We start from the raw sequence: 24,037 nt of genomic DNA on the forward strand, positions 1-24,037 counted from the left end.
GTTCGGTCTGAGATGCGGTACCACGCAGCGCAAGCATGACGTTCGGCAGTGTGCGATGCCACAGCGCAAATCACAATTTTAAGTGAAATGGTATGCACATTGCTGTCTTCGCCGAATTTTTTTTTTGTTCGCGGCACGGACTGGTCCCTCGAGCGCATTACGGTGAAGCTGAACCATGAAACCTTAGTGCGTTGCTGACCATGAACAGTTAAGAAATCCCCTTAAAGAGACCGTGTTATAGTATATAGTATAGAAGCGCGGCACATCTACTTCGAACTCTTATCCTCCCACCATTGCGTATATCGAACAGTACCGCGCGAAGCGCGGTCTTCCAGAACGTTAGTGTTGCTGCTTTGATGATAACCCAAAGCCAGCGAAGCCGGTTTGATGCATGACGCTAGCAGAGTGGCTGTCAGCAAACGCTGCAATTGAGATCGGTTTATAGCGGGATTCCTTAGTAAAGCGGAGCATTCGCGAAACAGATTTAGTTGACGACGCCCTTCGAACTTTGGCAACTTACTTCTTTCTGGACACCATAAACATTCCGTCCGCTACCAAGCTGTGGAACGCTCAGCGGCCGCTGTTTTGTTTTTTATATCAGACCAAAATGTTCCGCGCAGCTATCATCCAACTATTCGCCATGTTAATCAGTTCTCCCTTTCATAGCCTCAGGTGTTGCGCGCACCTGTAAGCGTGGCGGAGGAGATTCGGGGGCAGGCTGGTCAGGCAGTTGTGCTGGAGGTCGAGGTGGCGGATGTGGCACTGGGCTGTGATGCCCTCCGGGAAGCCGGCGAGGCTGTTGTGGTTCAGGCGCACCGTGTCCAGCTGAGACAATGTTGGGCTGAACAGGCTGCGAGAAGGAAGGGGGTATACGGCCCCTGAGGTCAAGGGAGCAACTTACTTAGCCATGGTATGATACAATATACGAAGATAGGGAGATAACGATTGAATGTCTCGCCGAAACAGTCATTTAGGGGCACGACCCTGGACACGAGCACGTGATTCGCTTAGAGGTGCATGGTTCCATGGCAGAACAACTTCGGCCTAGTCAGGTAATGTATCGAAGGGGGCTCAGTCAGATTTCGAAAGAGCGCATGTTATGAAAGAGCTACAAGAGCAAGACGTATGCTTTTATGGCAAGGGCAAGCGGGAATTATTTCAGAAAAAATTAATCCTGCAGAAGAGCAAATGTCCTGGATTTACGTTTTGTGAAAGTTTTCCCAATTATGGAATAAACAAATGGCTCTTACCATGTGCGTGAATACAATACCATATAAAACAGCAGTTCATTCAAGGATAAAGGCTCTAAAACGAGTTCAAGTAACGTTCGTTGGAGAAATTATAATTAACTAGTAATCTTTTTTGTTTGAAATTGTTGCGATAACATACACTTGGCAAAATCGGGCGATGACGAATAGCTCGATACACTCACTACCTAACGGTAATTTAGGAGTCGGCTTTCCTCCGTGCCCTCTGGTTGCTAATAAAGGCAGTATAAGTTGATTGATTGATTGTGGGGGTTTAACGCGCCGACGCAACGCAGGCGATGAGGCGCGCCGTAGTGGAGGGCTCCGGATTAATTTTGACCACCTGGGGATCTTTATCGTGCGCCGAAATCTCGTACACACGGGCGTTTTTGCTTTTCGCCTCCATCAGAAAAGCGGCCACCGCGGCCGGGAATCGAACCCGCGACCTCGTGCTCAGCAGCGCAACGCCTTAGCCACTGAGCCACCGCGGCGGGTCAGTATAAGTTGACCTTAAAAACAATAGATTAAAATGATGTACCTCACCATAAACCAGAGACAGAAATAAAATAAACTAGAAAGACCATAGTTGATGGATGTCCTCAAGAACTGGTTGAACTTTTCACATGCTTTGGTTACTTTTTGGTTAGAGTGGAAGCGCCACTTTTGTGTCAAAGGTCTAGTAACTGCGGGAAATGCATAATTGCGCTGAACTCCAACTAAATGTTTGTGTGCGCGTGCGTGCGTGCGTGCGTGCGTGCGTGCGTGCGTGCGTGTGTTAGTGGGTGTGTGCGTGGGTGTGTGTGTGTGTGTTGGCTAAAACTGAGGGGGATGTCATAACCAGCCACACCAGGGGAAGGAGTAATAATAGTCGGTAACGAGTATATTGAGGGGGACCTTGTCAGCTAGGGGTACCGTCGTTCAGCAAAACTCCATTTGCGCTTTACCTTGAAGGAATCGAGGAGATGTGATTGTGACCCAGGTCCAAGTGCTGGGAGCTGCGTGCCTGGGGAACCCAGTAGGGAACTTGCGTGAGCTCGTTCCTGCGGCAGAAACGAGAACATTGCTACGTGGAGAACAGCCGTGGAAACGAATAACCGAATGCCTGCAAAGCGTATACATACTCTGCGCCTGTACTTGCAATCCTCCGCTTCGCTCAACAAGCGGTGCTCGACTCGTCTTTTAGCGTTTATGGCCGAGTATTCTGTACCTCCTCTTCCTAACAAGGCATATGATCGCGTCTCGTAGGCCAAAAAACCATTCACCAATACCCGCTCGCTCACTTAAATTCACTTGTTCTGAAAAACTGCTTCGGCGTATACGATCTAATATGCAGTTGTTGTATAGAGCCATTTTAATATTTTGGCGTCAACAAAACTGAAGCAGTTTGAAGGAAACTGGTTCGTTTTATTGATTACCGGTTTGACCACAGTCTCTCCCCATCTTTATATAATTAAGGTAATTTTTTTTTTCTACAGTCAATGATTCTTTTAAAAAATTACGGCACCATGAATTATTTTTACAGGCTGACATGAAACGGCTATTTTACTTTCGCTAAATAAATGTTACCCCCAGCTGTTACAAACCGAACATCGTTTCCTATTTTCAGGCACAGTTGCTTTCCCAGGGCAATATAATGTTGGAATGTGCTACCCAGTTCATTATCTCTTTATTTGTTCATATCTACGGTTGATAGATCGTCTAGGTTAGTGACGCGCTCTTTTTGCGCGATGTTTCAGTTAAAGCAAAAAGCTCTTTTCTGCCCGAAGTGCCGCTTTAAGTGCTTCCGTTTCCTTGAAGCGAAGGAACAGGGGAGAGGAATTTAAAGGGGCACTGAGGTGAGTTCGTCTAAGTCTTATCTGTGGCTGCATTGTGCAGTTTTACCTCCACAAGCTAGTATTTGATTAGTTAGCGGAAGTCTAAAGTATCTGTAATGTGAGGCGCTAGAGAAAACACCATGTGCAGTTCACGGCCATCCTACAACTAGCGTAATGACGACCTAGTGGTTTGCAATGCGTTTTCATCATCTTTAAAAAACTGTTAATGTCACCCATTCCATGGTTAATATCAGCTTTTTGCTCGTTCACGCATAAGTTGTGCAGATTACAATGCTAGCGATTTGCTATATTTAGCTGTGCGGATGAGCCAGTGTGTCGCCATATCCGGCGTCAGTAAATCGGTGGGAGAATTGTGAGAGGAAAACGGCTCTTTAGAACTCACGTTGCTCTTTGGAAAAAAAATGTTTGTAAATCGGCCGGAAAAATTCACATGGCCTACGCATTCTAGAACTTAACCTGACAAGGCAATTAGGCAATGTTGAGAACTCATTCAATGCCCCTTTAAGGTTCATGGATGGGCAGTTTCTATCAAACTTCGTTCATTTTAATGCATGATGGGTTGAACTTACGTGGACAGATCGATGTAGCTGAGTACGTTGCATGGTAGTGTGATATCAACATTCTGCAGACCTGCGAAGATAACAGATATTTTTATCACTTTTATTCAAGCAGATCAAAATATGAAGAACTCGCATCCCGCATATGGCACGGCAGGGCTTTGATGCTGGTGTCACTGGCCCGTAAAATATTGGGGATATCCATAGAACAAGCCTGATCCTCACGGAAAAATACGCGAACTAATCCTCGGTGGTGTGTGCCAGCCAGGTCAACCTATAATTCTCCGCCGAAATTTTTAAGTTTAGTAAGAAGCAAAAGGCCCCCTGAAGCATTGGTAACGTTAGGTCCTGAATGGAACACCACCCGCACTTTCGGTAGCTAAACACTGGCTTTGGACGGGACCTCTACTTCCGCCAATGATACACAATCATTCACTGTTGAATAGTTAGTAGGTGATTCACACTTCATTTGTCTTCCTTTCACTTCGATGTAATATCTGGATCTTTTCATTAGTACTTCTGTTCCCCATGTTTTTTATCGTGATTATAATGTTTCTCAAATGTGTCATTGTTTTTTTATTTGTCAGACTGCATGGTATACCCCTGGCCGGGGACGCTCTCATGTATTCGTATCGTATACCGGTCCTTCGGGCCCCGAGTAAAACGAACCCAGCTTACGGTACTACATTTGATAAGCTCATCCTTCCTGCCAGCTGCTACATTCGAGACATACAGTCATGGACAAATGAAATGCGGCCATGAATATATGAACCACAACGGACAAATAGCGCGATTTTTTTCCATGCAAGTGAAATTGACGCGTGTCTGAACAAAGTTAGGAAATGGGGCTTTCCAAACATACCAACAGTACGCCATTATTTGACCTCCGCAAGCAGTATTTTTCGATTTTGCGTGTTCTGGTTCATAATTTTGTGTTCGTATTTCATTTGTCCATGACTGTACACTTACGGTTATGACTAGAGCAGAGCGTTTCAAGACGTCCTCCGGGAAGGCTCAGCTCGCGGAGGCAGTTTCGGGAGCAGTCCAGTTGGCGAAGTCGATTGGTCGTCGGTAGCCGCAGTTCGTCGATTTTGTTCCAGCTCACGTCCAAGGATTGCAGGTTCTAAATGAAAATATTGAAGCAGCGAAGTAGCACCATGAAGAACCATGTTATTTACGGTACAACTTCTACGGTTCATTCAGGAGCTCCCAAGCATTGCAAACGTGTCTCATGTCCGATCTTGTGCGTGGGCTAAGCGGCTCGTTATAATCAGCCAGGCGTCTATACGTGTCAAAAAGAAAACAAGAAGTGCGAAGCACGTGAACAGAATTTTCTCTACAAAGTTTTCCGTTTTTTTAAGTATCTTTCTGTCAATTTATTACGGAAACCTACGGCCTTAGACATTTAAGAAAAAAAAAAAAAAGGGGGGGGGGGGGTAGGGGTGACGGCAAGGTATGTTTTCATGCATCCTCTCCGGCCGGAAGTTACTCATCTGATGTCCATATGCATTCTTCTTAACACAGTGATAGCGCAGCCATACACGTTAAGTAAAATGAGATGCATGACCTCTTGGCCGTCAGCGAGATCGCTCTGTACGAAATCAGGTTGGCGTCTATCGGTGGAAACTAGCCCATTTGCGGCTAATTTTAAGCATGCGCATGTATCGATTATGACTTTGAGGGAACGGGCTTCTGGGCGTTGTTCGCACAGCGAATCATTGAGGAAAATATATCTCATAATAAGGTGTTTCAGTTTGCGAAGCGGTATGAAGTGTGCAATGGGCTTCGAATCTTCAGCAGTTGATTAGCTATTGGTAACACGACAAGGTTTCGGCGTGTGGACGCGTGCACACACAAGTGCACCCCCCCCTTACACACACACGCACACAGATACACGTGCAGGAAAAATAGCCCCAGTCCCTTTTTATTACAAACGATGTGATGTGTTTGACGGATTTGTTTACTTTGCGAGTACAGGCATTATTAACCCTAGTGACAAAACTTTGGAGCCCTGTCTGTCGACCAACAAAAATTGCTGGGCCCAATAGCGTCCACCCCTTTCTTGTTGCGAATAATGTAATGCGTTTAACGGATTAATTTCTTGCCTGAGAATAAAGCTGATAAAAAAATCTCACTTTAAGCGGCGTGCAGTTAGAAGAAAAGATTTTTAATGCGAAAGCTTGAAGTAGCTCTTTGACCTGAAAAGCCGCCGTCCCTGAAACGCGGCACCATCGCCCGCATTGGCTGCGATGCGCTCCGTAGCGCGTGAATCAGAAATAAAACAATTTAAAGGAGTGTGCCCCTCGTGGTTGCGTAGGTGTGGCTAGATATAAAACACAAGCTTCCGTGTCGCCTTACCCGGTGGCGCAGCAGTCCCCAGCGAGCGCCGCGCTCCCTGCCGGAGCTGCGGCCGTTTCTGCTCCTCTCAAAGCCAAGCGCCCTGGAGCACTCAAATGCACACTACTGCCTTCGCATCCACGATATCATAAGAAGGGCTTCGGTGTCCTGGTAGTTTCTTTAATCGACGACACTACGTCATTCAGGAACTCGCGTTTCCGTTTCGATCGGCCTGATACATGAAGCGCAATTCGACGGGAAAGAAACATTTCCCTGACCCTGCCATTCAGTCAGTCGACAGCAGGGCGAAACTAGGTCCCAGTGAACGACATACGATCAAAATCGCACTTGGAATAGTTCCCTGCTCGATGTTTACACCCATCCACTTGGTTGTAGTCAGTAATGTGAATTGGTTGGCAATAATTCTTGAGGTTGACTACCAGCCCGCCACAATTCAGTCACATTCTCCTACCTTCAGTGATTTCCTTACTCATGACATACTTCAAATCAGGTCGCGTTAGGCACTAATTAGTCACGTTAGACCGATTATGATGAAGGCGATCATAGTAAAGCAAAAAAAAGCGACATAAGAGAAGGCACAAGACGAGAGCTGTAACATTCCTTTGTACTGGATTTTGTGATTTTTTGTTTCACTATACCTTTGCAAATAGCCCAGTTCCTTTGATTATAAAAAAAATGAAGCTTACTTCCTTAATAGGGATGAGGATTCAACATTCTGGAGTAGTATGATACAAAATAAGCTTCCTGATTCGCCGAAATAAAATGTGTCCTCTAGTAGGTTATTTTTCGTGCTAACATCTGACCGTTTGACAAGTGACCTCCCAAATTCCTGAAGTCTTGCCCACCGTCCCCATTTCCGAGCTATCACATTCATTCTAGTCATTATATCATTTTTTCTCTACACACCAGGAAATGAGGCAGCCTTTGGCAGCGGGTGAGTTTCAAACAGATGACCCTCCAAACTTTCCCCCTTTTCCCTCCTTGTATCACAGGATGTGCAGCGCTCATCGGGCGCTCGGCCGGGACCGGCGTGAAGCATACGCGCGTGCGTACGGTATACCTGCAGGCCGGAGAGGTCGACGACGCCCTGGACACAGTTGGCGCGCAGGTCCAGGCGCCTGAGCGCGTGGAGCGCCTGCAGGGCGGCCGGCGCGATGTGCGCGATGGCGTTGGCGGCCAGGCGCAGGCTCTCGAGCGCCGGCAGCCGGCCCAAGGCCTCCGGCAGCGCTGCGAAGCGGTTGCCGCTGGCGCTGAGCACGCGGAGCTGGCCCAGCGCCGACAGCTCGCAGGGAAGACCCTGAAGCTCGTTGAAGTCCACGTGCAGTTCGCGGAGCCTGCGCCCGCAGATGATGTGACCGCCTCGTTAGAGCGACCTCGGAGTCAATCAAACCAGCAACTGGGACGGAGTTCACAACAGGCGAAACAACAAATAGATTTATTTGCCAAAAATGACTGACGCATGACGTCATCAATTGATTACTTGGAAGGTCGTGGGTTGTGAGTCGGGACGCATATTCATGAATTGATATTACGTGTAATCACGTTCCAATAATTGTTATCTGTAAGCACATGTCGTTAATTGTCATGACTTCTCATTTTAATCGCCATTAAACGTCAAGCACGCACGGGCTGCCTTTTACTCGCCGCTGAGGTCACGTGAATCTTGGAACCATTCGTGTTGAAGCCGCCGACGACGTCGGTCACTGTTTGCGTTTGGTCAGCCATATAAAGCTTTCGCCTTGATATGGCTGAACCTCTGCAATGCCGAGCAATGCGCACAGAAACTCTTCCCCCAGTGTTTTGGGCTGATGCTTTTAGAAGGCTAGTTCTTGGTGAATGTTAGCATCTGATTAGTGGTGTCCGGCTCACACGCATCAAGTAACTGATTTGGGTCATGAGGCGGAGTGAGGTCGAGTTTTAGATCATGCTTAGTGCGAGTGAGGGGAGGCCAAGGTGAGTGCTTAATCGCGTTGTGAGATGTATTACACTGTTAAATAACACCAATCGGTCAGTTTCGCCCCAATGAGCCTGAATTCACAATAGTAGCGATGAAACAAGCACAGCGAAATGACGAGGCTCAGCACAAGATTTGACTTCATACGAAACGCACTGAACGCCACGTCTGAAATAAGGCGATGTCACGGCGCAGATCACATTTTCAAGTCCCACCGTACGTCTGCCGTCCTTATTGGTCTAATTTTGTCCCTTAAACGCGGCCCACATGGAGTGAATTTCACCGACGAAGTTCGCCCAGCGGCAGCAGCCGCCGGGACGCGCCGCGGATCCTTCGCCCGCCTAGAACCCACACATTCTAGTTCACTGTACTACGGAGGAAAGAACACTCCCCGCTATGTAGCCAGCCGAGCTAGACCGCCGACGAACTTCCCGGTTGTTGTCGCCGCGGCGTTCGCCGATTTTAGAGCGAAGCTTTCAATGGCTAGGGTGCGGGATTTTATGGCGTCCGCGCGGAAAACACAGTGTGGGAAAACCAGCATACAAAGACCAAGCCTACACCGACGAGATGCTAGGGCCTTCTTATTTTCATATAGGATGGCTTAAAAGGGGACACGCAGACAAAATACAAGTTTGCTTTATTCGAAAGATTTGGTGTTTTGTAGTTCCCCCAGCGCTCGTCCGGAGCAAACGACGCGTTTTCGCCGAGGAATTAATGAATTAAGTTAACATTTTGATTCTCCGGGCAAATTGTGTGTTTCGTGACGTCTGCGATGACGTAACAAGGACAGGTCTTCAAGCGAACGTTAGTGCGCTGTTTACTCGGCAGCGGACTGCGGAACACTTTTTTACCGTTAGTCCTCCTAGATGGCGCCACCATACTGCGAAGGGCCGCTGCCTGCCTTTGCTTTGTTTCTGACCGTATTTGCACCTGGCTTGTTTTTGTTACGGTAGGCAGTACTCGTTTTGTGAAACATGGGGTATGCTCGACAAACAGAGACACGTAAGACAATGCCATTTACGCCAATCGACCTGTGTCGTGTGAGACAACCCCAAAGCGCCGGACTGCTGGGCCGCTATAATAAGCATAGTGCGCGCAGTACCAATAGCAGTACGCACTGGCAGTATGCACCTCTATAGTTTACGCCTACTTTCGTGACTTCCATTCTTTACCCCACCATTCTTGCCGCTATAAAATGAATACGCATTAAATCAAAAGAAAAAAAGCTCGTTCTGCAAGCTTATGAGCTCTTCCTAACTTGCGTTTGCTTTTGCCGGCCTCAGCCAATCGCATAGCTGTGCATATTACGTCATATGTTCTAGTGCAGGAAATGAGTTAGTGAGTCGCATGGACATACCATTTTTTCCTAATTATGTAGCTTATTTGAGCGAAGTTTACGTTAACAGTGGTGTCAGTCTGATTCTAACAAGGCAATCTTTCGAACTAACCAAAATTGTGTTTTGTCTGCATGGCCCCTTGAAAGTTTCCGTGGAAAAATTTCTTCCCGGCAATAAATTTGAGTTGAGAAGTGAATGCGACATTAAGGTGACATTAAGCTTAGTCGTTGTAAGCTGGCTTTCCCACAAAGTGTGTTGCGCAGTGAAGCTAACCAAAAAATTAGCCCCATTTTCACGAAGGGAACGCTGAGTAGATGCGGAGCATCTCGGGGTTCCGTTGTGTTTCCGTTGTGTTCCGCTCAGCGTCGCGTGCCCTTCGCTGTGCAGCTTTGTCTTCAGTGGACGTAGCGTTGCTGTTAGTTTGTGGGGTGGTGCTGACGCTTGCTTGCGCCAACCCACTAACTGACGGGACTGTTGCTTCCATCACACTTCATTGGAAGAACGGAGTGAAGTGTAGACAACCGCAGCAAGCGCTGAACTGAACGCGCGCAGCGCGCTACCCGATTTACATTCAAGTTTGAAGGAGAGGAGACGAGAGGAGGAGAGGAGAGATGCGCAAGCACCGAGCATTCGCGCCGACGAAGCTCAGGGTCCGCCGCTCGCTTCAAGCGTTTGCGCTCAGCGTCGCGTGCCCTTCGCTGCGCTGCTTTGTCTTCAGTGGACGTAGCGTTACTGTTAGTTTGTGGGGTGGTGCTGACGCTTGCGTGCGCCAACCCACTAACTGACGGGACTGTTGCTTGCATCACACTTCATTGGAAGAACGGAGTGAAGTGGAGTCAACCGCAGCAAGCGCTGAACGGAACGCGCGCAGCGCGCTACCCGATTTACATTCAAGGTTGAAGGAGAGGAGACGAGAGTAAGAGAGATGCGCAAGCGCCGAGCATGCGCCGCGAAAGCAGAAGCGAGAACGCGGGAGAAGCGAAAGCGAAGTGCACGCAGCTGGTACGAGAGAAGAAGTGGCGGGACTATCGCGCAGCTGTGGGAGAGAGGGAAGGAGGAGAGTTGCGCATGCGCAGTGTGAGTGCGGACGCCGACGCGGGACATGCCCAGACTATAAGATGCTCCGCATCTAAAAAATGTGGTTGATTCCTCTGTCATAGGAATCGGTAAAACACGAAAGTGATTTGTTTGATTGTTGGGTTTAACGCGCCGACGCAACGCAGGCGATGAGGCGCGCCGTAGTGGAGGGCTCCGGATTAATTTTGACCACCTGGGGATCTTTAACGTGCGCCGAAGTCTCGTACACACGGGCGTTTTTGCTTTTTGTCTACATCAGAAAAGCGGCCGCTGCGGCCGGGAATCGAACCCGCGACCTCGTGCTCAGCAGCGCAACGCCTTAGCCACTGAGCCACCGCGGGGGGGGGGGGGGGGGGGGGGTAAAACACGAGAGTGAAATGTGCAGCGAAATCTGCAGCTGAGCATGGTTTGCGGGTCGGCGGCTGTCTTGTGGGTGCGCTTGGCGAGCGACGTCCTGCTGGCGGGTCGCTTCGGCAAAGGTGTACAGGTGTCATTTCCGTGACGGATAAGACGTCAGTGAAATCTTGGTGTATGCCGGCACTAAACACTTTGGTGTTAAAATATAAAACCCGAAAACGAACAAAAAATATAAAACTTGAAAACGAACAACCCTAATTATAACGTACTATTTACTACTAAAGGTTGCTTCCCCGCAAGAAGACCCCGTGTGCAGGGGTGCACCCTTTACAGGCCGCTAGCTTCGTTGTACTGGCGTCGCTTCCGTGGCGGATATGACATCAGCGAAATCTTCGTGTATCTGGGAATAAAACACTTTCGTTTAAAAACAAACTCATGGGCCATTCATTCCACTCTGTGAACGCTATTGTCCAGCAAAGCTGCGTGCGTTTAAGGGCGTTAACGCGGTGCTTCCCCGGCGAGTGTGCCTCAGACTTTCGTGTCTCCGGTCAGGTTGTTATCGAACCACAGCCTGTCGCACACGTTGCAGCTCGAGCCGAAATGACGATCTAGGAAGTCTCTTGGGAACCTGGCGTACGCACCCTTGAACTCTTCAAAGTTAGCACTTTGGCGCCGTAAGCGCTTTGTGGAATTCTCGTACTCACGATATGCATATTCGGATTTCGCTCGTCGCTTACGTGCCGTCTCGCGGGCACGCTTGTCGGACGCAGTAATAATTTGCAAAGTTAAGACATATTATCTGAACTGAAGGACGGAGGCGGTAGTTGGTACATGGTTTATACATGTTAAATTTAGCTTCCAACGAGACGAAGAAAAGGAGATAAAACAAAGTACGTGGTGTTTTTTGCCATGTTTGATTAGAGCGCTGTTTATGTTGTATAAGGCGTTTAATCCTTATAATAGTGGGGAGTCTCATTCCGAAAGAGCATTTGTCATCCGTGTGCACTTAAGAACGTAATCATATATACATGTGGGACTCAACACTCTCATAGTTGTCCCCTATGGCGGAAAAAATGGCAGCAGTCGGAACCTTCATAGCGTTTCATGAGTTTGGTGTGCGCACTAATAATCCCTGGTATTCGTTCGAAACAATTTACCCCAGTAGCCGTGGGGAGGTCATTAGTGCTTGAGCACGTGGACCGAATGTATGGGGACCTTATTTTCGTATGAACTGATGACTTGGTCGACATGTGGCTGAAGACCAGCACAGCGGCATTTGTGAGTTCCGCCATGAATGTTTGGTTTGCTGTTCGTCTCGACCATATGGCGCCACCCACAATCAGGGAGTGAGTTTTGATTGAAGCGGCCTTAAAAAAATTAAATCGCTTCAACTGCGGCGTGCGGTCATTTTAATGGACTGCAGGCCAGCTGTACAACTTTTGCGGCACGAAGTTTCCATAAACAACACTTTTTGCGTATCGCCCGGGAGCTCAATGAAAACGGCCTTGGTGTTCACTTCCAGTGGCTCTCTTCCTCTGTAAGAGTGCTAAGAAACGACGCGACTGATAAGTTGGCCCCAGAGGTGCTTTCACATTATCGCTTGCTGAAAGTGGCGCCAGACCAACGGCGCATTTTAGAGCAGGCCATTACCGAACGTTTTAGGCCCCTTTGCCGCGCACGTTTTCAGCCTCAATTGCAATACCAAAGGAATGAAAAAGGCAGAGGGGTACTTGCTGGCCCGTATCAGGACGAATTCAGCACCAGCACCAGCGTGGCTTTATAAGCTGAAACTCACCTCGTAGCTCCTGCGGCCAACGTATGCTGTATACCAAGTGACACGGGACATTTTTTTCATGGGCTGCCCAGAACATGTGCGATGGAGTTGCAAGCACCGTTAGAACGACTTCGAAGGACCGCCTCCACTCACGCCTCTTTAGAGGACGTCCTATTCCCAACGCTGCTCACTTTGCGCCTAAAGGAAACGAACAACGAGCTCACTAACAGAGGCACATCCCCGCAGAAGTGTATCAGGCTGCGATTTATGATATGACTATCAACTAAATTATAACCATGAATATAGATCATAACTGACTAAATAAATAAATTACAGCGCAACCATTAAAAGGGTAGACCCTCCGAAATCCGTGCGCGTACTCTGATCATGTGCGCGCACTCTGAAGCCAGCAGTAGCCCATACGCGCAATTGTTTATTGGACAACGCTTTATAAACAGGAATGCATGCTAATTTGGCATTTCGTATTTTTTAGTCAATTTTCTGTGATTTGTGTTTTTCCATGGTTGCAATGGCGTAGCCAAACCGTTTGACATTTTTTGTTGCGTTTAGCACTGCTCGCGACAGCGATAGGAGTAATATTTTTCTTTATCCTTTGTTTTTGTTCCGCTTTTATCTCGCCTCTCTTCGACGCTGTTTTTAACCCAGACTGCGTCTTCTTCCTTACGTTTTTCTCACTGTCGTCCGCATTGCTTATCCGCCCGCAAGCGCGAGCGCACGTCTCTTGTTCCGCATTTTGCCCGGTTTTGTTTTGCATACGCGTCAACTCGCCCGATTTAAAAATCTCCCGCAAAAGCATGCGTAACCCACTCGCTGCCTCGGAGCAGGTGCTTGGCGGCCGCACCGAGACGTAGGTGGCAGGGCGCCGGTCGCGCAGGCAGGAAACGGCGTTCGTGCCCGTCGGTCCCGCGCGACCCAAACTTGACCGCTCGGCAGGATCGTCGGCTACACGCACGCAGTCGGCTGACAGCTCAGGCCGTCGTGGACGAAGACCCGTTTCCGCTCTGGCGGACTCTAAACACGGTCGCCCGGGCATCCTTCAGAAACCAGTCGGAACGGCGCCCCCGCGGACAGTCCAGCTGCGACCCACGCGCACGCGACGTGTGCACCGGGCGGCCTTCGAGCGCCGCGGTTTCCTGAACAGTTCGCCGGGCTTCCGTTGTGCGGAGAAACCGGCACTCGCCGCCTTTCGCGTACGTGCAGGTGCGCAGGTCGGAAAGACCTCTTCCATCCTCATCCTCCGTTAATCGGCCCAGAAGGAAACAAGGAAGAAGCCCCTGCCGCTGGCTTAGAAACACAAGACGCCATTACCTCCGCGTGAAATTGCGACGCCGAATGGCTGCAGCCGTTTTCTTAGCTGCGGCGAGGGCGTTTAGATGTGATCGTTTTGGAAGATACTGCACTTGTCTCGCACCCCTGATGCGGACATGAACGTTTTCAGGTCGCTTGCAAGCGCTTGAACATCCATTAGCACATTTTTTGCTTATTCAGGCACGTACGTGCAGAGACATGTTTGTCTTCGGTTGGCAACGTGCCTCTGTTTGCTCACAAGAATGTACACTAGAGATTGAAGCAGAAAAAAAAAAAAACACCGGGAGATGAGAAGATGACTCTGATGACGCAACTTTTCTGTTTGTGCGACCTGAGAGCATGCTGCCACGCCTTATGCGATCGGCCAATGGCTGAACAAATGACGGTGTGTGGTGGCACCTTTGTTTCTCGTCGGTAAGCTCGCTGCGGCCTGAAGAAGCATTGTTCCTGTACTCTCCAACACGAGTGACAAGCAGCCGCAGCTGATATAGCGACCTCATTCTTTTTTAATGCCCCGTGCCTTTGGCCCTCTATTCGAGGCACTGACGAAACGCTCATTTGCGCTCGAATAAACGCGAGTGTCCGCGCAAGCGTGCTACGCGGCGCATTGTGCGTATTGTCCATTATCGGCGCCATTGGGCGCACCCAACTTATTGAGAAAACCGAAGGCGTGATCCTAATGATGCCAGTGCGCATCATTACCCTCAACCTTGCAAACTGGTCCTTACACCTGGCCAAGATCTAGCGCACGCACACTCCTGCAGGAGTCCATTTGCGTTCAAGCACTCTCAAAGTTGTCTCAGCTGCCCGCTGCACTTGGTCCGCGGTAGCGAGCCCATTTGTCTACTCGAACGATTCATCGCGAGTTGGTCATTTCGTCAGTGTATGTTGCGACCTTGAAACAGCCATCAAGCGGAGTTAATGTTTTTTTTTTTCTTCTTTCAAACGTATGTTTCTTGTGGGCGACTGTTGGTATGGGTCAAATCGGGCAGCCCATAAAATGTTGTAGCTATAGCGCGCTTGCGATTCTTAAAGTTCCTATCGACTAAAATGTTAGTCTTTTTTGTTGTTGTCGATTTAAACTTTTGTCTAAAAGTGGCGATTTGAGTGGGACAGAAGCTAAATGGTGGCAACTGAAGCTGCAGTCACGTTTCTAATGTCTGAGTTGTATACCCGTTTTCTTACCGAAACGAACAGTGAAAGTCGTACCAATTTAGCCAAACGTTATTGCACTGTGCTCATAAATATGTATGCGTGCATTTGCAAAAATATGCCCCCTAAAATTTTAATTAGGAAAGCTTTTCGTTTGTATTTCTCGAATGACCGCAAAATGCCGCCAGGATGTAGCCGGGAGCTTTTTGTAGCGCATTTTAGGTTATTTCATTTTTCTTAACATACTCCCCCCCACATACACACAAAAAGAACATTGAACACTGCATTGAACACTGAACATTGAATTGCGCTGCTGAGCACGAGGTCGCGGGTTCGATTCCCGGCCGCAGCGGCCGCTTTCTGGTGGAGGCGAAAAGCAAAAACGCCCGTGTGTACGAGATTTCGACGCACGATAAAGATCCCCAGGTGGTCAAAATTAATCCGGAGCAGTCCACTACGGCGCGCCTCATCGCCTGCGTTGCGTCGGCGCGTTAAACCATACAATCAATAAATTAACTGAACATTGAAGCTAGCTACATGTTTCATTTGAAAAAGGACAAAGATCAAGGATACATATTTGCGGCTACGCGAGCGACCTTTACCGCATTATAGTGTATCAGGAATATATCTTGCAACCCCCTTAATGCCACAGAAGAAAGAATTAAATTCTGCAAAATATGACGGAGAGAGAGAGAGAGAGATAGATAGAGAGAGATAGATAGATAGATAGATAGAGAGAGAGAGAGAGAGAGAGAGAGAGAGAGAGAGAGAGAGAGAGAGAGAGAGAGAGAGAGAGAGAGAGAGAGAGAGAGAGAGAGAGAGAGAGAGAGAGAGAGAGAGAGAGAGAGAGAGAGAGAGAGAGAGAGAGAGAGAGCAATCTTTAACGAGAGTGGCGATGTCAGCGGAGCTAAGCTGCCTGGCCTGATACGCCAGATGAATGCGGTGACAATGATGGTTATAATGATGAAAAGGAACACATATGATTTTAATTATTTGTAATTAAGGTCTGATCAAGACTTGTGTCTTTTAGGAAAGCCAATAAGGCTTTTGTAGCATGACAGGCACGTTCGGAAGAATTCCAGAGACCTTATACGTCCCTCAGTTTTATATAGAGAGCGGCTGGCCCGAAGACACTGCGAGAGGCACCCCTTGCGTACTAAATCGCGCACAATCGCAGATGAGCTGTTGCAGATCTTCACGAACATCACACTGTGGGCACAGTGGCGAAGTGGACTGCTTGATTTTGTAACAGTGGCATTCGCGTGTAGGCGACCTTCAACCGCATACGGTGGAGTATAACTTTCTTTATCATAACAAATTTCTATTGCCCCGCACAACGTTTTACATTTCGTTATATGCGCGTCAGTCAGAAGTTTCTGAAGGCGTGAGACGTATTGTGCTTGCCACCAGCTGCATCGGTACGAAATCCCATGGTAAGTGGCGATCGCCAACCCTAATAAGAACCGTGTCTATGCATGCGGCTTGACTATACTTTTCATTATCTTTATGGCGTTGTGAATTTCGACAGCGACATGTATAACTGTCTCGAATGCCCCTTCTCGCAGCTATGATATATAGTTCGTGAATTGTACAATCGCAATGTTAAGCTTGGCAACACATTTTATGTATAGCCTAATTCCAAATAATAAGTTTTCGTTTTTTTTAATCCTAAAAACTTTTCCCACAGATATCGTGGCAAAATTTTCGCTTAATTTCACCACGAATCGGGCGTGTAGTATCCAGAAAGCAGTTTTTTTGTGTGTCAGCTTCATTGTTGTAATTTCAGCACCAGAGGATGTTTATCGGTATAGCTTCTGCTTGTCGGTCGTTGTGTCCTTACTTCTATTGGTCACTGTCAGCTAACAACGTGAAATATAGAAACTCTAATTCCAGCTTGCAAGATGTTCCACATGTCACCCAAAGTTAGGATTTCGCCTGTTCCTAGTCGAGGCGCGATGTTGCAAGCCCCCAGGTCACCAAGATATGATCCCGGTTGCAAAACCAGCGTACCCGGCATGCGATGAATTTCCAAAGCCGGTGTGCACTTTTTTCTCGCAATTTCTTTGCTATAAATGTGTGTAATGATGGACGCGCGCAAAAATTTGCACGAGGAACACGCCCTTGGCCGACCGCATGGCAGGTGCCGGCGATCAGGTGAATTTGAAGAGTTGGTTAGCGTTTCGTCGTTACCCTCCTCGGCAGCTCGTTTATCGTGAATCCGATCTCGTCGGCCTCTGCGCTAGCTATTAATCCAGTACAGATGGGAGGGATGGCTGCATGTTAAAGCATCTAATCTTTGTACATTGTACCTTCCGCTGGCCAAGAAACTGATCAGAACTAGAGCACAAACACGATTTGAGAGCGACCGGCCAAACTGTGTTTTTGAGACGGAATTCACACTCCCTACACTTCAGTCGCCCCACTGACCTATTATTTCAAAAATCGTTCCCAGTGCTTAGTTATGTCTCCTCCTTTTGTAACGTCCGTCCAGACTTGTATACACACGCACACACGAAAAAAAAAAAACATAACTTAACAGGGAACTTATCTTTTCTGTTTTTGATCTTCTAAAACTAAAAAAAAAAGCGCGCCTCGGTATTTGCACGCTTTACCTTAAGGGAGGCGAAGCTTGTCGGTAATTTTAGGTTTCAGAGCTAAGCAAAGCAACCTGGCGACATGTCGAAGTAGAATGCGCAGGTTAGGGAATGAGTGTATTGTTTGCTTCGTTGGTTCAAAACATTTATTTCCACGTGGTTCTCGGCTTACGCCGTGCAACGGAAGGGGTTTGTTAAAAGCGTCCGCTCTAACGTAGCAGTGTCTGAGAGGGCCATAGGCGACACATGAAGGGAGCAACTAGGGACCAACGGCAGGCACTAATTCCGACACTCCATCAGCTACTCGCTCCCGCCCACGTCCCTAGGGCGCGTCTATTAACGTCCGCGCCGACACTGTTGAGCCGTCGCCTCCCCGGGCTCCGAGCGCGCTGCCGCCGCTTCGATGACGGCTGGCGGTGACCCATTTCTTGGGGTGAGAGTCAGTCACGCGCAAGCGTCGGCGACACGGCCGCAGGAAGATCGCGCCACGACGCCTTCCGCGCACTGAACGGGCAAACTAACGCGTTATCAGCGCTCGCCCGCGTCTGTACAAATATCCTCCTTCTGTGTACGCCATCTCTCTGCTACGCCTGCGCGCAACGACGTCTCCGCGGCCTTAGGGAATGAACGGAAATTGCCTATCTTTTAGTTTGCGGCCACGCGTCGATGCTAGAAACGCTGGTCGCCGCAGTTGAGCTTATCGGGCCGATTTACGCCGAGGCAGACTCGCAAGACCGCTACACCGGCTCTCTTTCGCGCTCTTTTCCTGTGATCTTGTTTGGCGTGCTGCCGAAAACGAAAAATTGGAAGGGTGGCCACGGAAGAGAAACCTGCTTTATGTATAGCATTAACAAATTGCGAAACTGGGCGCGGTAAAAAGGGGTTAGCGCAGCAATTTAAAAGCACCCGGTAGCAGGTTCATTTGGATCTTTCAAGCATTTCCTATTCTTCCGTCCTTTATAATCGAAATCGATGAAAAAGTAACGTACTCGTTGATGCGCCGGGAACGGGGCATACAATTGGAACAACATGAACCTCAACCAATAAGTTTTGTTATCTCTGAAAACAACGCGCTCTAGTTTGGATCGTGAGAAAAAGATTCCGAAGAACAGACGCGTCGTTTTCGGACTGAAGCTTGCATTCCCTGTGACTTGCAGAGAAGGGCCTTGACATTGGTTCATCAAAGAGAGCAGCGTACAGATTATTATTTAGTTAGACAAGTCCTCTATGCAAGAGCTTTGTCTCTACGCGATCACGGCCTTGCATGAGCCCGGAATACCAACCCCAGTGTGCGCTCGATTTTTTTGCCTGTAATGATAGACAGTGATTAGAGAACGTGTTATAGGCCTGAATTTTATGAGAAAAGCGGGACGATTGGGCGACGCGGAAAAGCTCTACGCCAGGAACAAAGAACACTTTTGATCGTTTAGCGGGCACGTCATTTTGGGAGGAGGGGGATGGTTTCGTGGCCAATGTAAATCAATTCTAGGAAACCATACCCGATCGTTCCGTTCAAATTATACACGACATGTGCCCAGCCCACTCGCAATTCGGTCTATATAGATCTGAGTTTGCCGGTATTCTCGAGACCCGTCGATGGCTGTTATTACATGACCGCCCGGAATGGCCTGAGCATTGATAGATATCATAACGAAGGCCTATGGGTAGGTATCAGCAGCCATTTCATGTAACTATCTAATTTCTAATGAATATTATCCCTGCAGCTTTATCTACCGTAACGCATGGCGTCACAGCTTCTGATGAGTGCCCTCACCTTCTTCCGATAAAGAAACCCAATTACACTTTTAGGCGCTGTGCCTTTGCCTTAATATATAACGTGCCCACAGTATTCGAACCACCTGCGATTGTTTAGCGCGCATCGAAACCCAGTTAAAATGCAAGTTTTTTTTTGTCTCGGTGTAAAAAAACAGCAAAATTATGTTATAAAGTTGTCCTTGGCTAGCGTTCAGGCCCCATCATCACATCCTCCGCCATAAAATTGGCTTTCCCTCATTAACGGTATATTTGTGGTGAAGCATCCTTTACAGAGGGTTTATGGATTGGTTAGTGGGTAGTGCGAAAACGCGGAAGCTTTTCATAAACTGCCATCGCTGTAATGTAAAAAAGGGCCGCGTATCTGCTCCTTTAGTTGCAAATGTCGCCGAAAGACGATAGTCGACTGCCGCCTCTGCCAAATAAAGGCTACCCTTCTCTTTCCCGCTCATCTCTCATGCTGTTCCTCTCCCGTCTCGTTCCTCCCAAGACAACACGCTAGAGGTTTGCTCAAGTCAATTTAAATTTACCGCGTTCCACTGCTCAAAGCCGGGTGTCTCGATTCCAGCGCTGCCGTACGGCGGAGACACGCGTGAATTGAGGCACCCTACTTCAACATTCATAGAACCACGATGCCCTACTCCACGAGCGTTCCAAGCGGAACATGGATCCCATCGGTTGAAACCTTTGGTTGATATTGCCGTTTGATTTCTTAAATGATGCCAGGAGGTAGCGCTGGCAACAGCAGGTGACGGTTTTCTGCCGTTGATGTAGTATTTCATTTTCTATGGCAGAAACCAAGTATCCATGGATTTTTAAATAAAGGAACACTGCAAATATCACTTATGTATTGATTTTATGCCTTATATTTGCGTAATGTCTTGTTCTTGTTCAACAATGTTGACACGTATGAACACTGACACCGGACTTAGACGTTTAGATTTGGCTGTGAGTGTATAAGACTGCTGCGCAGATTTTATTTCGCTTTGGCCGGGTGGCTGAATCGAGTCACAGACAGACAGACAGACAGACAGACCAAAAGCCAAAAGTTCTGCGTTTAAGTAGCCCAGAAAAGACTGCCGTCTGTAAAAAGCTGTCCTGGCGGTCCGTCTAAACCGACTCAATGACCACATATGCACACCAGGCAAATGCCTACGCTCGGAATTCGTCACTCTGTATTTAAAGCGACACATTTAGGACATATCGTTATAGTATGAAATGTCCTGGCGAATGATCGTTATCGCACCACCTTGTGGTAACAGCTGCCGCTGTAGGTCGCATCACCCAAGGTGATGCGACCTACTGCGGTTTTTAGTGCGAAAGCTAATTAGCCTCTCACGGATGATTTTTGTGAAAGCTCCCGTATTAAGACGAAAGCCTTAAGTGGCCCACTGCAAAAAATTGTCGTTGTCGTCCCGTTCAGAAAAGGGCCGCAGCTGTGATGCAAAAGAAAAAAAAAACTCTCTAGCAATGTCAAAATTTGTGTCAGAGTGCGTATGTAGATGAAGTAAGTAATTTAGTTTCGAAAGGAAACTGGGCACATTGGAGTTGGTATTGGAACCAATCTTGGGTCTCCAAAGTAGAAGCCGAGCGCATTACCACCACGCTACATCAGACTGTTGTCAGCGGAGGAACAAGATTTAGCCCGCGTGCGTTGATGACGTCATATCGCGTGACAGGTGAACGTGACGGCACGTGAGTAGGACAAGTGCACGCCAGCCATGTGGAACTCTGATTCTAGAACAGCGGTGGCGTGGAGCGTCGCCAGTATGAAAGTAGAATAGTTCACGCTAAAAGACGAGGAAACGAAAGCGGAGAGAGAGACGCAATCACTATGTAGCAGTAAAGAAAACTGGTAAGCATCGCCAGGGGAAGCCATAATGGTTTCGCCGGCCAAGCACGTCAACAGACTTAAGTGCCTCGAGTATTCTTTTTTTTTTTTCCTCTCTTCGCCCGCGCAAAAGTTGATGCGCAGCAGACGGGAAGGGCGGGGAGGGGGGAGTAACGCGGGTATGCGGCGGCTAGATGTTAGGCCTAACGTTCCGCTTCAGTCCAAGATAATCCCGTGGTTTAGCTTTACTATTATGTATTCAGTTGACCAATTTATGCAGCCAACAATAAAGTTTTGGTGAATGACAATATCAAGCATACTATTTGACGTAAAAGTTCGTTCTGCGCTGTAGCATCGCGCAATGCAAGCATGGCGTTCTCCATTGCAAAGTGCCGCAGTGCAGATCGCGTTTTTGAGTCAAACTGTATGCCCGTTGCTGTAATTTGTCGAATTTGCTTTGTCAACGGCTTGGACGCAGATTGGATTCTGGCCGCGGTGGTGGTTTTGCAGATGGAGCGAAAAGCGCAAAAGCCCGTGCGTCGAAATTTCGGCACCCGTTAAAGATCCCCAGCTGGTCGAGTTAATCCGGAGCCCTCCACTACGGCGTGCCTCATCGCTTCAGTGCGTTGAACCCCATAATTTGAAGGTGAACCATGGGATTACTTCAGAGTGTCTGAGGTCTGACGTCGTCAACCCGTACCCGCAGCTCGGCGTACAATGAGTATGATGTCGTAGCTTGGCACGCCGCAAAGGTTAACTCGAAGGTTACCTAGCGTTAAGCCCAAACATGGGACGTTAGCTCTAACGTCACGATTTGAGCTGTAAAGTCATCAACCAGTACTCATAGTAAAAAATACTCACTGTACTTATTGTACGTCAAGCCGCGGGCACTGGTTCACGTGTTAATATATCAAAGCGAAACGTCAATATTCCGCCGCATATACGACAGTTCCTGTTGTTATTAGAGCGCGAGAACTACGAGGGTCGACAGCATAAAATCTGTGCTCGTACTCTGAATCCTGTGCGTGTGCTCTGGAGCCCACCAAAGTGCTACATACCTCGACAGCTCGTAGAAATCTTTCTATGCAGCTTTCGTACAATATTTGTGGTTTGTGCAGCCAAACCATCCGTTTTTTTTTTTCTGTCCTTGTGTGCGCACTGAAACGCGAGTTTCCCTAATGTACAATTAAGAAACATTGGATGCCTGTAATCGACTGCACTAGACATTGTAAAACACAAATTCGAGACTTCATGCGTGCCGCAAAATTACTCAGGCTTCAAGGTAAATTATAGTGTTAAGAGCTCCGGAATAATTTGAGACAAACGCGGTGTTAGCGAACGTGCAACAACGCCGCTGCACGTGAGAGCGTCTCCCGATCTCCCGCACAGAAAACTTGGTCAGTGGACTGCCGTGACGGGTATCACGTACGTTTCGCGGGTTCAGTTTATAGGGCGTCGATGCGCTCAGTCTTCGCCGATGGGGCAGCGCGAGTATTGCCCTTTGCTGATTTGATTTTTGGTTTAACTGTCAATGTATTGTTACGTGTGCAATGCGCGACATAGCGCAGACGGCGCCGTTGCAGCGTTCTCTGTTGGCCACGCCAATCGTCTAGAGCGGGCGTGCGCCGTTCTGGCGTGGCTTTCCATCATCCTCATCATCGTCATAGAGATGACAGGCATAATTATCACGGCCTACGCCGTGAAGACGACGAGTACGTGTTCCTTCGTGAGCGCGTGTTCTTTGTGTGTGTGACTGCTACCAGACATCAGACACAAGCTCATTCAAAAACATCCTCCTTTCCGTTGTCGTACTGGCCCTGATCAGTTATTGCACCGTGACAGTATAAAACAGGTTACCCGCAAATGAAAGATTCAAAAATCGCTCGGGAGGAGAGAGGAAAGGTTAGGTGGCGCGTATATCTGGCATCATGGCTGAAAATAGACAGAGAAAGGCAAATAACTCCATTATGGCTGCCTCTACAGCCAGGGAGCGTGAGAATTGGGAAGAAGCGGGCGTCGTTTGTTGCCGCTTGCTACCGGAAAAAAACGCGCCAGCTGCACCGATTGGAGGGGAATGGCGAAACCGCCACACGACTGCCAGGTGGACGAGTGCACCAAGCGCGGGACCTCGAAGGAAAAGAACGCACGCGCTCGGCTTGACCCCGCAGCGATGTCGCGAGGAAAAATAGAGAGCGCTTGCGAAGTCGCTCTCCTTTCCGCCTCAAAGGCGTGCAGAGCTAATGCGCCGTCCCGGGCACGGCCGCCCGAGGCCGGCTTCTCGAGCGCACGCCGAGGATGGCAGAAGAGGGCCCGGGGCAGAAAACGGGAGCGTGAATGGCTCACGACGCCGCCACCGATCTGCCGTGTATCAAGTGCGCGGATCTAGCGCGCCGCTGAACATTTGTCTCCATCTTGAGCACGCCGCGGCTGCTTCACTACGCGAGAACAATGCCCCGCAGCCAGGAAAGGACGACCGCCGCCTGGGCTATTTTCGAGCTGCAGCCGTGGTCCTGGCGGGCGGGAGGAGAGAAAACGCCCCTGCGAATGCATCAGGGTCACCGCTCGTGCGTACACGCGCGACTGTTTGCTCGCGCTAACTAAAAGAAGCGTTGCGCGCAGCGCGGAGCTACGGACCATGCGGGTGTCGCCGCGCACTGCGAGCGGTGCGGGCGCGCTCGCACGCGATTCCGTTCGAATTCAAGCTATAGGCGTGGTGAGGGCGCGGCTCGATCACGAATATCTCGGCTGCGCCTTTTGTTCGGCCATCCAATTGAATCGCAGTGGGAGAAAGCGCGCTGCAATATGGCTGTCACGTTCACCGTATACCCGTATGGCTGCAGCTGTTAGCGAAACTGCCGCCGC

The 24,037-nt window shown here is 48.8% G+C and overlaps 1 protein-coding gene across 1 annotated transcript in view; it reads right to left on the bottom strand.

Moving 5' to 3' along the window:
- Positions 1-24,037, bottom strand: part of LOC144155048 (PH domain leucine-rich repeat-containing protein phosphatase 2-like) — a 56,711-nt gene that overhangs the window by 17,108 nt on the left and 15,566 nt on the right. Inside the window, exons 2-6 of the mRNA XM_077686264.1 lie at positions 7,058-7,331; positions 4,609-4,762; positions 3,652-3,712; positions 2,192-2,287; positions 686-850 (exon numbers count right to left, since the gene is read on the bottom strand). Coding sequence (XP_077542390.1) covers positions 686-850; positions 2,192-2,287; positions 3,652-3,712; positions 4,609-4,762; positions 7,058-7,331 — 750 coding nt within the window. The remainder of the gene's footprint in view (positions 1-685; positions 851-2,191; positions 2,288-3,651; positions 3,713-4,608; positions 4,763-7,057; positions 7,332-24,037) is intronic.

Source organism: Haemaphysalis longicornis, unplaced genomic scaffold (genome assembly GCF_048455015.1).
Source record: "Haemaphysalis longicornis isolate Haplotype H1 unplaced genomic scaffold, Haemaphysalis longicornis Haplotype H1 scaffold_1, whole genome shotgun sequence".
NCBI classification, from domain to species: domain Eukaryota; kingdom Metazoa; phylum Arthropoda; class Arachnida; order Ixodida; family Ixodidae; genus Haemaphysalis; species Haemaphysalis longicornis.